The 16,412-nt window shown below is 43.1% G+C and overlaps 1 protein-coding gene across 2 annotated transcripts in view; it reads left to right on the top strand.

Moving 5' to 3' along the window:
- Nucleotides 1-12,366, top strand: part of RAPGEF5 (Rap guanine nucleotide exchange factor 5) — a 219,429-nt gene extending 207,063 nt beyond the window's left edge. The window contains exons 24-26 of one of the 2 annotated variants that reach the window (XM_063099133.1): nt 635-699; nt 5,006-5,060; nt 8,268-12,366. In XM_063099133.1, the coding sequence (XP_062955203.1) occupies nt 635-699; nt 5,006-5,060; nt 8,268-8,383 (236 nt within the window). In that variant the 3' untranslated portion in view covers nt 8,384-12,366. Of the gene's footprint in view, nt 1-634; nt 700-5,005; nt 5,061-8,264 lie in introns of both variants that reach the window. The other variant, XM_063099132.1, reaches the window with a different exon arrangement.
- The last annotated feature ends 4,046 nt before the right edge of the window (nt 12,367-16,412 follow it).

Raw genomic sequence — 16,412 nt, 5'->3', positions numbered from 1 at the left:
CAAAAATGTACCTTCACCCTGCGTTCCTTATGTTATTTTCGTCAGTGGTGCTTTCTTTCTCTCGGTTTGAATGCGGCCAGAAATCTTGCCATATTCAAGCCTGCCCCTCTCCTCCCTCCCTTCTGATACACAATCAGGCACTGGTTTTGGGAACCAAAAATTTAAATTTGAACATCTAAATCAAAATCTTAACTGTTTTAAGTAAGGCAGGTCCCATACACTTTGCTAGGGATTTTTAAAAAGCAAACGCATAAGCATTAAAATCCTGTTGTTTCTGGGTTTTCAGTTCTTCCCAGTGTTCTGGCCTAAAAACATAGTGGACCAGTTCAGTTACAGTACGGTGTTAACTTAGGTCAAGTGAGTGGAATTCAATTGTGTAAAATATATACTTCAAGTAATGTTGTGCTGTTTTTCTATGCACACACACACACACACACACACACACACACACACACAAATACAAATGATGCACATCATGTACTGTGCAGATTCAATTTCATGTTGCCTTGCCAAGAGTATGGAGTGATCCATAATATTTAAGAGAAATGAATAATTTGCATTATATCTAGACCTTTTCAGTCTGGACTCATGATCCATTCCTAATGTTACATATTTTTTTGTTTTTAATTTTCAGATGTAACATTTATTCATGAAGGAAATAAAACGTTTTTGGATAATCTTGTCAATTTTGAAAAGCTGGTACGTAAATTTCATTATTTCTCCTTTTTCCACTCTAGAGGAAATGTTTGCTTTTCTGCTCCAGGAAACAAATGGTTTTAGTTCTTTTCTCTGTTGAATGCATGGTGATTTCCAGCTTATTTGCTGCATGTTATGCATTGTCAATACAGTGTGTTCCAATTAACAGTACGTATGCTAGCAAAGTTTTAAGAGCCAAATATGAAAATCTGCTTTTCATTTTTAAAAATGAAGTTTCATTAGGTGAACATCAATGGTTGAGTGTATTTTACTGAGCCAGAAATAAAACTGTAAGGTTCCCATCAGAGGAATTCACAGTATTGAGATTAAGCTTTACTGCTTTGTAGGCATCTTCATGTCTCAGTGTGTGCTGATCTCAGGATGGAGGAGAAAGAAAGTTTTTCCTGGGGAGATGTGTCTGTCTCCCAGTATTCCAAGCTTGGATATAAGGCTGGGATTTGTAGGGTCCACATGTGAGAGAAGGGCCACCTCCGTGTCAGCCAGTGTATCAGTGGTGCCACTTCTGAGCACTACACACATATAGCAGCTCTGACAAAGGGTTATGGGTCCTTGGTCAGACCTCTCTTACTTATTCCTAAAATGCCTGAATTTTCTCCATGTATTCCCAGGGACTTTGTCATGCTTTGGGCTCCTCCAAGCTTTTCTGACCTGCCCATGGGCAAAGGAAGAGTTACATGTAAAAACTGAGCAGCTGTAAAGTAGGAATACTCCAAAGAGCCCGCTTGACTAGGAGAGGAACAGATTTGTCTGACAGATGAACTTTAGTGTCATAGATTAAACTGTCCTTCATGGTTAAAGATGATACAGAGTAACCCCTCTCATAGATCCTGACCTTTGAGTGACCTTTTCAGAAATGGTGATGGATTGGGGTGAACTCTTTCAGACACTGACCCGGGTTCCCTCTGAGACCGCATTTGGTGTTTTAGAGGAGCTGAGTGAGGTAGGAGCCTCAGACCGTGACCAAAGAGCAGCACGAGCTGATGAGTCCAGTGAGGCTTGGAGGCTGCCTTCGCCTCCTAAGTCGTTGCTCTAATAGTCAAGCAAACTGGCCACATGTGAGACAGGCAGCGTGGGAATGTGCTGACGGCTCTTGCCCAACTCCAAGCCGCACGTACCTACAATCTGGAAGACAGACGTATGGAATATCTTGCCATAGCTCCGTTGTAACCACTCTGAAAATGATCACTTCATGGCTAATTATTTTTGAAGTGGAGCTGTCTATAATTTTTCAAGTCTGTTTCTGCACTAAATGTTTTGGAATCAGAGCTCAGTTGTTTTAGATGCTGTCGTCAACCAGAAACAGCTGGAAATGGATATTTAAAGTGTTTCAGGGTTTTTTTGTACTTATTTTGTGTTGCCATGTGATATTCTGAAGACTCCAAGGCACCTATTAGCAACTAAAGACTGCAGGCACTAGAATTCCCATCTCTAAGCAAGTTAATCTCCAGTGTTGGTGATAATGAAGTGATTGTGGGAATATGAAACCTGTGGTCAAAATTTACTTTGCCTGCTGGCCAGCGCATCCGGTTAGGAATGCCAACCAAGTGAGTTTTGTAGAGCACGGATGAAGATGTGGGATGAAGCGTGTCACCCCAAGTGGAATTACCTGTAAAGATCTAGTCATTTTTCCTTCTGACTGATCCCCAGGGGACATGGGAGAATAACTGCTCTCTTCATATAGCCGACACTGCCTATTGTTGAGGGAGACTGGTAGTTGACCTTCCCCCTCACGTGAAACCTGTGGTCTGGTTAAGTTCATTGTGTCATCTCCCCACCGGTAATGCCACCAAGGTAAAAGGACAATTGGATAAAGGCACAAGTGGGAAAGTGCAGTGGGAGGATCCCTCTACCCTTTCTATGCCCTTTCCTTCTGACCAGCATCTACACTTGCCCCTGCTTTCTCCAGCAATCCAGCGGAAGCCTTTTAGTGCCAGCTTCCACCTGTGCTAAGACTTTCAACTAAGCACAGGCAGCGAAATAATGTCTAAATGATATTACTTCTATTAGGGTCAATAACTGGGCCCTTAATTCTGTAAGAAAGTCTAAGGAAATAGCATGGCATAAATAACATTCTATGTTCAATTCCTAATGAGAACATTCGTTAAAAAGAGAACGAGAAGGTGGGCGCGTGGGCGCATGCACACAGGAGACCCCCACGCAAAACCATCAGGCAGTTACTAGCACATCATTTCTGAAGATAGCAGACTTTGTGGTATCTGTGACCTCCTGGTCCTCAAAGAAGATGGCACTTAAGACACAGCCTGCCTCATGCTGACCCCTCCTTACATGGAGAAGACAGGGTAATTTTTTTCCAGAAGGACAAAAATCAGTTTTATATCATACGTAGCCCTATGTTATATGTGGATGCCGGAGAATGAGACTGACCTTCCTAGTGGAGACAGTATTTTCAAGGAATGTTTCTTAGCAAAGGACAGGGTTTCACTTAAGCTAAAACAGGATCATCTTTCACAATAATGAACCAATAGAATCGAAGTGAATTAACTTGTGAGAAGCCAATTCCTCATGATGGATATCAGCGTAAGCCAGCCAGCAGGTAATTCAGTGTATTATCTTTCTCTGGCTGGTACAGGCCAACACATTAAGTGAGACCATGTGGAGACCCAGAAGTGCTCCTGGGTTTATAAGATTTTTATGGCTCCCTAATGCTGAGTTCCTTGCTGCCTCAGCAACTCTAAATGTTTCCATCTCAAACGATTAAATAATGAAGAAACAAATGGTTTTTCCTTTTCTTCTCTTCATCCCTCAATGTCAAGAGCATCATATTTTACCATATCATCCTCTCTTCTCCTTCAGAAAGCCTAAAGAGGATCAGGACTCGGTTTCAATGCCCTGCTCAGTACCGAGCCTTATATCAGCTCTAGCTTTGCACGGACCACACAGTGGCACATGACAGAAATCAGTGTGGTGCCACAGCTTAAAACAATGGGAAAACTGTCCTGGGAATCGAGGTAAAATTTGGGGAAGGAAATTTAACAATACGTTCACAGACATGAGTCAGGTCTCATTCTCTTGACAAGTGCAGCTTGAGCTACTGCTATAATCACTGTCCTATTTAATTTTCTACTATTAGGTCGAAGTACATTAGAAACATAGTTGTGAGAATAATCAATAGGTCATATTCAAACAATGTTTCTGTAGTTCTGGATTTTATAAAGAAATTTTGTTAGTGTTAACATTACTGTTTCAGCAGTAATGCACTGACTGTTTGCTGGGTATAGATGATGCTATATTCCATGTGTACAGGTAGGACATGAAAGATGATGACACTCTTGGGGAGGTTTGGAGGATCAGGTATTGAAGGATGTCGATTCCCAAGACAAAGTAGGGGGAGTAGGTTCTCCAGAGGGCTAGACATAATGACAACAGTATATAGAAATTATTCTGGTAACTGTATAGGTGGAGTTGTAGTAGAAAATGGTCTCTTCTAGAATGCTGTTTCCTTCATCATAGAAAACTAAAAATGGTAGACACAGCTAGAAGACTGTTGCAGGCACATACCTATGAGGTGATGGGTCTTGTCAAAACAGCTTCAGATTTAAGAAGACTTTTGCCTGGTTATCAGTGAGGACTTTAAAGAAAGAAGTTGAGATAGAATGCTGAGGACGGTAGGAAGGAATGTAGATTATGAACAGAAAATGGTCTCTGAACATGTTGTTTTAGAAAATGTTCATCTTTGTATCTCATTTCCTGTCACCATTTGAGATACATGAACCTTTGGGTCCACGAAACTTCCTACCTCCATTCAGCACATAGGCATGAGTCTGTGTGTGTGACATGTGGCAGGTACTGGGCACACAGAGCCCTCTGGTGGTACCTGGTCTGGATGGGAGAAAAGTTCCACAGCAATGACCATGACACAAAACCAATAGGCATCATGCAAAGAAGAGTGGGAGTGTTGAGAATGGAGCCTCCCAAGGCCAGAAGGGCGATCTCAGAAGGGCTTCATGGCGAGAATGTGACATGTCACTGAAGTGAAAAGCATAAGCACAGGTGGGTGGGAGGGCTGCGCTTCTTTACAGTGAGTTTTCTCAGGGCTTAGTTAGAATCCGTGCAACCCGGTGTGGGAACCACTGTTTCTGCAGACAAGGACTAAATATTCTTTTGTGTCAAGCTCAATATAATCAATTAAAGTTATATTCAGCTTCAAATACAGCTCTTCAATTTACACCCAAAGGTGTTAGACTATCCATCTGCCCTAGCAGGCCCTGAGGCTTCAGCAGCACCCTAAATGTCCCTTGTTTTGACATATGTCCGTTCTACCTTCCAGCACATGATTGCAGACACTGTCCGAACCCTGAGACACTGCAGGACTAACCAGTTTGGTGAGTAATTGAAGTCAGGTGTGGAATGTAAATTGACTATACATTGCTACCGACTATGGCCATATCACAAGTATTTAGTGGTAATACATTTAAACAGATCGAAAAGCTTAATATGTATGAGGATACTTCAAAAAGCTCATGGAAAAATAGAATTAAAAGACAGTATGAATCTTTCCTAGAACTTTTTGAAGATCCCTCATATATATGTCTGCATATTATATGCAGATACTAGATTTGTTTTCTCACTGCATGTTTGAGATGCAGAGAAAGACAAGATAGGGCAAATTATTAGTCCCTCATGGCAGAAAATACACTGTGCAAGTGACTTTAGACCATCAGAAGCTCCCCCACACATCCTTGGTCCCAGACAGTCCTGCTCTGCTTGCCCTTTGGCTCAGAATTACTGGTGAGTGTAGCAGGGGTGACCCTGTCGCTACTGCTTGGAGCCTTCCTGGAATAAGACTATAGTTTGTAAAAGTGCCGAAAGCAGCCTTCCAGAATCCTTTCTCTTTTCCAACAAAAACTTCCTGTCTGAAGCTGCCTTTCAGCTGAGAAAGTATTTTTCTGAGCACTTTTGTAGAATTCCCACTGAGACTAATGTATGTACGAATATTTGTTCCATTTTGAATCTCAGGCATAATTTATACTATGTTTAAATGGTTTAAGAACATTGCAGGAAGGAAGGAAATCAGCTTTATTGAGCTAAAGGAGCTTTCACATGGGCAATGGAATCCTGACATCAGTCCTACGGAATGGGGATTATTAACCCTATAGGTGCAGAGTAGAAAACGGAGGCTCAGTGAGGTTAACTCATTCAGCCATTATTCAAACTGGGGCTTCCTGACTTTCTTGCCCATGCCGTGTCCTTTGCCCTATGCAGATTCTATAAGGAGTAATAAAAAAAAAAAAAAAAAATAGAAAGTTGAGCTCAATAATTATAAATCAGTCAAAGGTAACAACTAAGTAAAACTTAGTTTAGGGAATACATCCTCATTGTAAAGCAATTTTTTCAACAATACAGAAGTATATATAAAGTAGAACATCAAAGACCCATCTCCCAAGGTAAGCACTACTTGGCGTACAATTTGGTACACATTCTCGAGAATGTTTTTCTGTTCAGTGCTGGTCTTGGCGGGCAATATTGTCCTCCAACAAAACAAGTTAGGAATTGAACATCTGTATGTATGGATTACAAGTTTTCTGTTTGAACAGGAAGATTATAAATATAAGAACTAATTTTCTAAATATTCACATCAATTAATACTCAATACATATGCTTCTATATTTCTTCATTAAGCACACAAGTATAATACAGTTGTAATAACAACATTGTCATGGAGATTAATTCAAATGTACGAGCATAATGTTGCTGATGAATATGGCTTCTTACTTCTTTCTTCCTCTTTGCTTCCCAAGTATTTGCCAGGTATTCAGCTAATTCTCAGACATCAATCTCACTCACTAAGGGATTCTAGCTTATATGTATGCTTCAGGTATGAACAGAAAGATCCATATTAGAACTTGGGCTGGCCTTGAACCTCCCAGTCACCAAAGAGTAACTCTCTGTGTAGCACTAAGCAAAGGAGAAATTTGAATAACTATCAAGACAGTTTGTGTTCTAATAGTTACATATCTTTAAAAATGGGGATTGGGACTGAATTATGTGAATTCATTTTAACAGTTTATATGGGCATAGTAAACCAATGTCAGCATTTGGGATAGAATAAGATAATGCTAATCAAGTCACTTACAAATTATAAAGTGTCATGCAAGTGTCATTTGTCATGAATGCAACCATTCATTGTGCTGTCTTTGTAAGGTTTGCAAATTAACAACAAAATTGTCTCTGTAGTGCCATGTTTTCCAAACCATTGTTTACTAAACCAAAAGCAGTCTCAGCGTCTTCTAGACAAGGCATTCTAGAATAATACAGCTTTTTGGTCACTTACCAACGGATGGGATGGTAAAAACTTTAACTCCTAGTACTTTTACTTGCTGAAACCAGGAAGCCTAGTTTCTGTTAAACCTAAGAGTTACAAGCCACCTGTGACACACAAGTCTTAAATTATTTCTTCATAAAACACATTTATCTTAGAAGAGGAGAAAAGGGGTCTTCACCAAGAGAAAAAAAAAATGCTTCAATAAAATGCTCAGCCTCCTCTGATTCCCGTCCTCCTGCTCAGGCTCTGCTCCAGTGTCACATCCTGTCTCTCCCATCTGTAGTTCCATGACGCCAGAGGATGCGACGTCATCACCACATGCATTTACATTGTCTCTCTATAGCGCAAGGTCACCATACCTTGAATTGTTTTGTTTTTGCCAGAGGATGCGACGTCATCACCACATGCCTTTACATTGTCTCTCTATAGCGCAAGGTCACCATACCTTGAATTGTTTTGTTTTTCGATTGTCATTGAATATGGTACATGATCTTGCTCCATTGTCCATGCCACTTTATCTCTGGTTTCTTATCAGAGCTGTGACTAGCATGGCACGCATGTGTCACAGAGTACCAAAGCCTCTCGTGGCCCCTTGACTCTTTGGCCACCTGGCTTTGTGGGTGGAAAACCCCCTTCCCTCGTTCTTCTTTGGGTGGACTCAAGCCCATGTGCATACTTTCTGAACCCACTTTAACCATACCTTAGGCTCTGTTCTGTGGTATCTGTTCATTCAGTTGGTTCATTAAATTATTTTTCCCCCAAAAATGATACCAAAGAATTGTACAAAATCTATTTTTAAAAAAATAGAGTTGTGTGTTCATGTGCTAAACAGATTATTAGGAATTTCTAACAATTCCAGACTGAGATATAAGAGCCGGTGCAGGCCGTTTGAATAGGCAGGTGCTGCGAAAGCCTGCATAGCATGGGAGCTCAGACCTTGGACTTGGGAGCCTCGTGGCCTAGATTCGAATCCTGGCTGTACCACTTTCTTGCTGTGTGACTATGCTTGGTGTTCACATCTGTGCATGGGGATAATATAATTTCTTGCTGTAAATACTTGCCAGTCTGATTGCCTGACTGGAGGAATCTAGTCTGAGCTGGAAAAGGATTTCTACTGTTAGGACAAGGACATCTTTTCTGGGATTCTGACTAATGAGAATCTACCTGGTAGATTTACTCTAAGCCTTAATGTGGGGTTTTACTGGTATTTAGACATAGCATTACTGCTCTCATGACATTGTCTTTTTTCCCTCTAAAAAAATAGGAGGTGATGTGTCTCCAAAAGAGCATCAAGAGTTGAGATCCTACGTTAATCACCTGTACGTTATTGACAGCCAGCAGGCTCTGTTTGAGCTCTCTCACAGGATCGAGCCTCGTGTGTGAGCCCAAGGCCTCACCTCCCCTGAAACTGAAGCACTTTGAGCTATAGGAATGTCTGTGCCAGGCACACTGCTTTCCTGTGAGAAAAGACGTTGCTGAGTTTTATCAGTAGACCACAAGTCATTCACAGGAAAGCCAGCCAAAGCGTGTTTGGGAAGTGACGTCAGCCACCAGACATGGGGAGAGGCCTCTCTGTGCCGCTTGCACGATGAGAAGGCAGAAAGAGAAGTCAGAAGCATTCCTGAGATGGAGAAATCTGGTTTCTTACGATCACATTGTTGATCCAATCCAATTTTCAACTTGATTTGTGTCGGCACCAAGAACGAGAGAACGTGTCTTGATGGGCAATGACCAAATATTTCAGTAAGAGCATGCATGAAACAGGAAGTTTTACTTTGCCTGGTATTAGATTACTGTTTATAGGCTGTCAAAGTAGTTCTTTTGCATGCCTAAAGACAGTGATGACATCTCTAGACATCCAGGGAGGAGGAGAGGTCTCTGTCAATATAGACGATGATATCACCAAAAGCCACTTTTGTCTAGGGCGTTTGTAAGGAGCAGCAGTTGGTACCCGTGCTCTGACTTGCCGATGAGAAATGTCAAGACATGCACGTCTTTGCATCCACAATCACTTATCAGTGTTTACCTGCAGGTGAAATTAGTTTCTGTACAACTGATTTGCAACTATGGGCAAGTTAGACTAAGTTGCTTTGCCGATACGGAAAAGGAGTAATCTTTAAGAAGTTGACTCATTTAATTTCTGGGGATTTTCTTTACGTTTGTAAGAAGGCTCTCATCTCTTATTGGGCACAATATGGTTTTTGAAAAAGCATGGTGCTTGACACATTGTAGGCACTCAGTAACTGTTTATTGAGATTACGGAGTCACAGAGGTCTGCATTCTTGTGCCTGATGATGTGCTAGTGTTTTGCATACTTCACGTAGGCTTCTTGCCAACAGTGTGTAATGACAACAGCCAGTGCAGGGAGATTAAGTGAGATTTGATGTGTGAAGCACTTATCACTCTCTAAAAAGAGCAAGGTAATAAGATAGTGTTGATTACCGGTCTTTGGGCAAATGAAGAGTACCCTGAAATATCCAAACATCTGATTTATGTTGGTGACTTAGAAGTTCTGTAGTCCACTTACCAGCTGGAGCAGGAAGCCTTTCTGCAATTCGCTTTTCTTCCCCCCTAAAGTCTCAGAGTCTTCCAACCTTTTTTTTATTCCCATTTTTGCAAGTTGGGGCTCCAATAGCAAATAAGACCTCTTGTTATTCTCAAGGACTGGTTAGAGGATTTCCCTCAACCTGCAAATGAACAAAAAACCCTATAGGTTAAATAATGAAATCCACCCCTTCCAGCCAGGTATTTGTCACTTTGCTAAAAAGCAAGGGCATCCTTGCGTGAGGTCCATTGATTTTCCAAATGTGTGAATGTGGGTGTACTTCTTACCATTCCTATCCACTCATCTCTTAGGTGCCCATCCAGACCTGCTGCTTATGTGTCTCATCAACCCCTTATTCATTCTCGTTACTGAGGTGTGGCCAATGCTTTCTGACACCTTTATAGCAGTGCTGTTTCCTGGGCTCAGGAACCATACTGAGCTTGAAATACTGCTCTAAGGAACCATGTGGAGAAAAATTTTGGTAGGACTTTCAAAGGGACTCAGTCTGGCCCCGCATGTAAAACTTCAGCCCTGAAGATCTACAGGGTTTTATAGAAAGGCACCATCCAGGGCTGGTCCACTCAGAGAAATGCTTCATGCTGCTGATAATGGAATGAGACCCACTGGAGGAGACCGTAGCCATGAGAACCAGAGAAAAGAGACTTCCCTCACAGCTGGTCAGACCCTCAAAAAGCCCTCCCTTTGGCAATTACTGAGGCTAGCATGGGCTTACAGCACAAACACATGTTCTTGTCTTTGTATAGCAAGGGACTAGGGTTTGGCCGGTCTAATCACATAAGGCCATTTTGACATTGTCTCTGTGTTTTTTATAATTTAAAGTTTTACTTACATTAGGTCTGCATTGATCCAAGTAGAACATTACCTTTAGAGGACTCATTTTCAGTAGAAAACTATTTCAGCATAGCACCTGCTACTTAGATCCTGATTCAGATATGTACACTTGGCCAAATGAAGCTACATGTGTATTGTGTTAAACACCTTTTGTGTGGTGTATTCTGAGTATCTCGCATAGAATGGGTGGAAGCAGGCTGGGGGAAAGATGATGCTTGCCCACCTTTTCCTCCAGCCATGGTCAGGTGGCTCTCAGGGTAACAAAGGGAAGGGGGGATTTTGTTTAGATTTGTTTTTCCATTCCTGTCTTCTGAATGTCTGAAATCTTTAAACCTTTCTGAAATTTAACAACTGTCTCCAGAGCTTTCCCAGGCAGCAACTCTTTGAAATTTCAGAAGCTTTGAGGGGTCTTAAAACCGGAATTAAAGAACTTCAGGCAGAATTGTGAGAACTAGACTTTGCTCAACAAGAAGCTCTTTCTAAAGAATCTGAGCTGTTCAGCAGTGAACAGGCCAGTGCAGGATTTAAGCACTCCCTGTTAATAGGGATGGACCGTATTCCCTCTCTGGATATTCACCAGGGCCTCTTCAGAATAGATTTTGTTCTGGCTAGAAGGGTGGACTGGAAGATGTCTAAGCTCTTTTCCAGCTCTCCTTTGGATTTTTATGATTGCATAAAATCCCTGTTCGCTCTGAAAATCTTGTGTAATTTGCCACTGTCAACAGCAGGTGGTGCAAGTGGGTTCTTTTTGTTACAGCACAACTCTTGGACAGTCCTATGGGTCTTTGGATTTGTCAGCATTCCTGCAAAGCAGCCCTGCTTGGAAGTTAACACAGGACAGCAAAACACAGGTTCCTGTAGGCAAAAATTGCAGCCTTTCCAATTTTTAAAAATATTTTTACATACACATTTGCAGATGTTCCATAGACTACAGTGTTTTAAATTCACTCTTTGTTATAATCTGTATAATTACGAAATGTTTGTAGTGATAAATATTATGACCTGCATTTACTTTTTTCTAGTATCCTTAACTATGTTTAGAATTAATTCATTTTCTTAGGCCAATATCCACAAGCAGGTAGTGTGGAGCATACACTGGATTTAGAAGCATTAGGATAAACACTCGCACCTTCTAGTTTGTAGGGAGAAGATGTTGCATAAATACATACTCGCTTCTGAGTAGGGGAGAAACAGTCACATGAGAGAGGATGCCAGTGACAACTTCTGATCCCTGGAACTAGGCTATCACTGCTGCCCAAATATCAGCCCTGCATTTCTGTTTGCTCCAGCATGTACACCGCAGCTCCTGAACTAAGTGTTTCTAAATGGCACAGCCAATTCAAGCTTCGCAGAAACTGGGCAAAAAACATTTTCCTGGGGAAAGTCAGGTCCACTGCATTTGTCCAACACAGGATTTCTTTCAAACGCTTCAAAGGCGTGTCCATAAAATTTCAGCCTGCTTATTACTGAGTAGGCCTGTTTTGCTTAAAACTGGTAGCGTGAAAATGTTTTTTAACAATTGCCAAAAAGTTAGATGAAAATGTACTACTGTACAAAGCAAAGCTGTATATACTAAACATTTTTTAGCAGAGTATTATTTATTTGCATAGCCTATTTATTGTATTCGTATTACACTGTTATTAAATACTGGGATGAAATCGATGACCTGAAGCAAGGATTCTTGCCTTGTAATATATCATTAATTAGGACTGCTGTGACGTTGTCGGCTTGTGCTAACAAGTAGAAGATAGAAAACCCGCAATCAGGGTGTCTACCTAACTTCTCAGGGACTACACTTTGTAGTTTTCCACCATTATAAGAGCTGGTAAATATGAAACATTTGTTGAATTACCAGAATTGCCATTAACAGTGTTTCTCATATTTCATGCTTTCTGCCTCTGTATATATGACCATGCTGTGTATTTATCGAAGCTAGTAAGCAATAATTTATATGTAAAAATGGCCAAGCAATATAAGGTTAAAACTTATATAAGTAATTGTTACCTTATCTTGTATTTTCAAGTTTTTTTTTAACTGCTTTTCCAAATACAAGACTATGTTAAAGATACACTTCACGCCTCATAGCCTCTTGCTTTTTCTGTGATGTTTGTGGGCTAAACAGCCTGTGTTCTCGCAGCATCTGATGTTCAGTTGTTGGAACTCACAAGTCATTTGCTCATTGAGATTCTCAGGCAGCCCACAGAAGCCTAACTCACTTACCCTGCCTTTGGGTTATGCAGAACCTAAGTACCATATGTTGGAAGTCGCATCAGTGTTCTCATATGCTGAGATTTGGGGACTCCGACAACCGTCATCACCTCACCCCACTTGAGAAGGGCTGGGAACTCCCTCCCTTACCAGCCCAGATACTGAGAACAACTCCAAGCCTGGTGACATCCTGGGCCTAGTGACACCCTGACAGCAGAGGAGCTGTGGGTGGATGGAATGGCAAAGGGTAGTAACGCTCTGGGGACAGAGGAAGACTAGCTGCACACACACACTCTGGGCCCTGCTAGTGTTCAAGCTGTCCTCTGTCCCTCCCTACCAGAGAATTATACATCCTGCCCATCAAGGTCAAGCTGGGCTTTTGGAATGTGGCATCCCCTTCCTGCGGGAGGATTATATGGCTCACCACGATGAACTCATGAGCGGTCAGGTGTTTTTCTCTGTCCCGTGAAAAATGGGGAAAAGTGACCCAAGTGGCTTGTTTGCCAAAGTTTTACAAGGTAGCCTGTGCTTGCCCTACCTGCTCTGCTAGGAAACCTGTGCTGTGCCAGGTGCAGTGTCTCTGTCAGCCTGGGTCTTGGAGTAAAGGCTACTGCTGGAGCAGAGCTCCAGCTTGTAAAAGATGTGTAACTTGAGTCAAATAAAACATCATCATTAGAAGCCACTGAGATTTGGGAGTGGTTTGTTATGCAGCAGAACTTAGCCTAAGCTGCTAATAAAGTCTCCCAGGACACTTCTTTCTTGATACACTGCCCTTTCCCTCAATCCCTGTGTGGGCAGTAGTATTGGCATTGCACAGTCCTAATGGATGAAACCACCTGTTGTCAAACATCTATGTGAAGGGCTTGTCTTTACAGGGAAAAATAAGAAGACCTGAAGATGACTTTCTTGGGCTCGTAATCACCGGGAAGTGGCACTTCTGTGAAACAAGGGGAAGTGGGCACAGAGCGCACAGGGGCATTGCCTCTAAGACACCAAGTGAGAGCAGAGAAAGGAGGACCACTGAGCTTGGCCACCATTGTCCTTGTCCCATACTTACCCATGGGGGCTGACCACACTGGGTCCTCCTAGGATCTGGAGCCATGCAGGAGACAAGGGAGAATGGGAAGCCCTAGAGGGAATAGGAGACGAAAGAAATGCCCATTGCTAAGGATACCACAGGACTTTCTCATGATCGATGGGAGAGCTGGTACTGGAAACATGAACAAGGCTTATGTGAACTCAGAAGCCTGTTCTTGCTCAAAGTGGCAAACCTCAAAATGAAACTTCGGGTCCTGGCCCTGGTGCACTAGCCACAGAACCCAACTCCAGGGCATGAGGCTCCGTAGCAGGTCGAGTTCTTTGAGGTCTTCTGGATGCCCCATGAGCAACTAGAGTATCGCTTTTCATTCACTACTCTAAACAAATGAGATTTCTAAAGCTTTAGACTTGCAAGTGTTCTGTAGTGAAGTATTCCTGTTACTGGAGAGAAGCAGCTCCCTTTCCAGCAGGAGAAAGGCTCACCTAGTGAGCAGAGCAGACACTGCAGAGACCCGCGGAGTGCCGAGGACCGTGCTCGTGCAGGGCTCCTGGGGGACACCCGCTGGGATCCCCGCTCCAGCCAGACCCGGAGCTGGGTAGGTCGCATCTCCCCATTTTGCTTCTCTTGTGACTCGGTGTTTGCTGTGGAGGAACTCGGCCTATTTTTAGCGTTCCTCTCTTAGGGCTGGTCTTCCAGGGGCTGGGTTAGGGTTCCCCATGGATAGCTTTATGGCATTTCTGCCACAAGGTCACTTCGCCCCTCACCGCAGCTGCCCATAGTACGTTCTGTGGCCACCTGAGGCCATTGCTGTCACCCCTGCCTGGAGAGAAGGGAAGTCTGAGTTCTCTTCACATGACACCTGCACACCAGGGTAAAACAGGCCAGGGGAGGGTGGGGACTGTTTCAAACACTTCCCCAGCCTAACCTTACAGTGTCGCCATTTATTTTCTGCTATAATCACATCATGTTGAAGATCTCAACAGGCCTGGAAATTTTCTCCTAGAAAGAGAACAGGCTCCCCTGTTGTGGATTCCCCCTACTATCTCTGGGTATTTCTGACATCCCCAGGTTTTCAGCATGGAAGTGGGGAAAGTGGAAACACCAAGCACTCCTGGTTGGATTTTTCTTCTCCCAGGAAGGCCTTGTACAGCAGTCCCACCTGGGAGACCGGCTTGCCTGGGTACTGCATGTGACACGCAGGAAGGCCCCTTTCCTGCGCACAGGTTTTTGGGGGCTCCCAAGTTGCCTGTGTGTGGTTAGAGTCTGTAATCCCTAGTTAGAATGTGAGTGAAAATAATCATGTTCTGAGAAAATCCTTGCAGTAGTCACCTTGTTCTGGGAGACCTGACAAAAACAAAACAACAACAATAAAAAACCCAAAGCAGAGAGATTGAAGTCTCAAAGCAATTAGCCCGTGTGGGAGACTTGAGGCAGTGGCAAGATATTTCCCGAGTTCTGCAGCAACAGTAGCTCTGGTGTCTTCTGACTCTTTAGTCCCTTTGTCAGGGAACCCCTCGGGTAGTGAGGTGGTGCCACCATCTGGCCAAGTCCAAACCGTGGACACTATCCTGACTTCCCACCTCCAACTGTCCTGTTTCACCGAGTTCCCCACCAGCAGCCCCTTCTCGTCCCCACCCCCCTGCATGAGTTCAGGCCCTTGCTCTCCATTACTTCAGTCATTACAGTAACCTTCTACCTGGTCTTCCTCCCTCTGGGCTAAAGTTTTCCCACTGTGATCTCTAAGCTGCCACTTAAAAAAAATCCTGTCCCTAAAACACAAATCTCATTATGTTTCTCCCCAGCTCAAAATCCTTCAGTAGCACCTCCTGGGCTGTAGAACTGCACCTCAATTTCATGCAGATTCTTCACTTTCTGGCCTCTACTTACCCGTCCAAGGTCAAAGAAATCAGGCAGATTTCCCCAGGAGACTAATAATTTGCCCCCCCCCCCAAAATTGATGTTCTACATGTGGAGATAAATTGATTCCTACAATTAAAATGCTTATTGAAAATAATATGTACCAAACATTTACTAAATAAGTACATGTGAGACTTACTATTTTCAAGGTGTTAAATCTTGAGACCAAACTGATCAGGATGCATATGCAGCTGTACGTGTGTGTATCTGTGTGTCTGTTCTCGCCCTAACTGGAGGAGGCCGGGCTACCAGAATCACTTTAAGGATGTAGAGCTCTTCCCACCCAAGCTGTGCTAACAGATCTAAAACCAACTAGCAGAGATGGTTTCAAGGGCGGTTCAGTCCTCAGATGAGGGTTGTGCTTGCAGACTTTTAAGATCTAACCCATAGCTATTAAGAAAGCTGGTGCCAATCTCTGGTTACTAGAACAAATTTTTATTTATTTTTTTAAGTGACTTGACTGATGCAGGAAATAAGAATGGTTCATGCCCCTTTGTGTGCAATTGGCCTGGGTTAGGCCCCAGAAACTGGAAGGGAAAAGGCTGTAGGAGGATGCAGAAAGGGACACCTCACCCCTTCCCTGTCCTGCACCCAGTGCTGACTCCGCAGTCCTGCCAGGGTTGAATGCCTGCGATAAACAAACAAAACAGCCCCTGGAATCAACACAGCGAGGCCTGCTTCCAAGTGCCATGCTTGCTGCTGCCTCCCAAACAGCACATACTGGGTCTGCTTCATTGCTCACTGTATCCCCAGTCTCCAGACACATGCCTCCCCCTTGCCCATCCTCCCTACCCTTATTTCCCAGGCTCCCTGCCTGGACTCAGCACCCGCTCAACACATTGTGCCCAGAA

This window comes from Cynocephalus volans, chromosome 6 (genome assembly GCF_027409185.1).
Source record: "Cynocephalus volans isolate mCynVol1 chromosome 6, mCynVol1.pri, whole genome shotgun sequence".
Lineage (NCBI taxonomy): Eukaryota > Metazoa > Chordata > Mammalia > Dermoptera > Cynocephalidae > Cynocephalus > Cynocephalus volans.
Note: the sequence above shows the minus strand (reverse complement) of the source record. Positions and strands in the feature narration are given on the sequence as shown.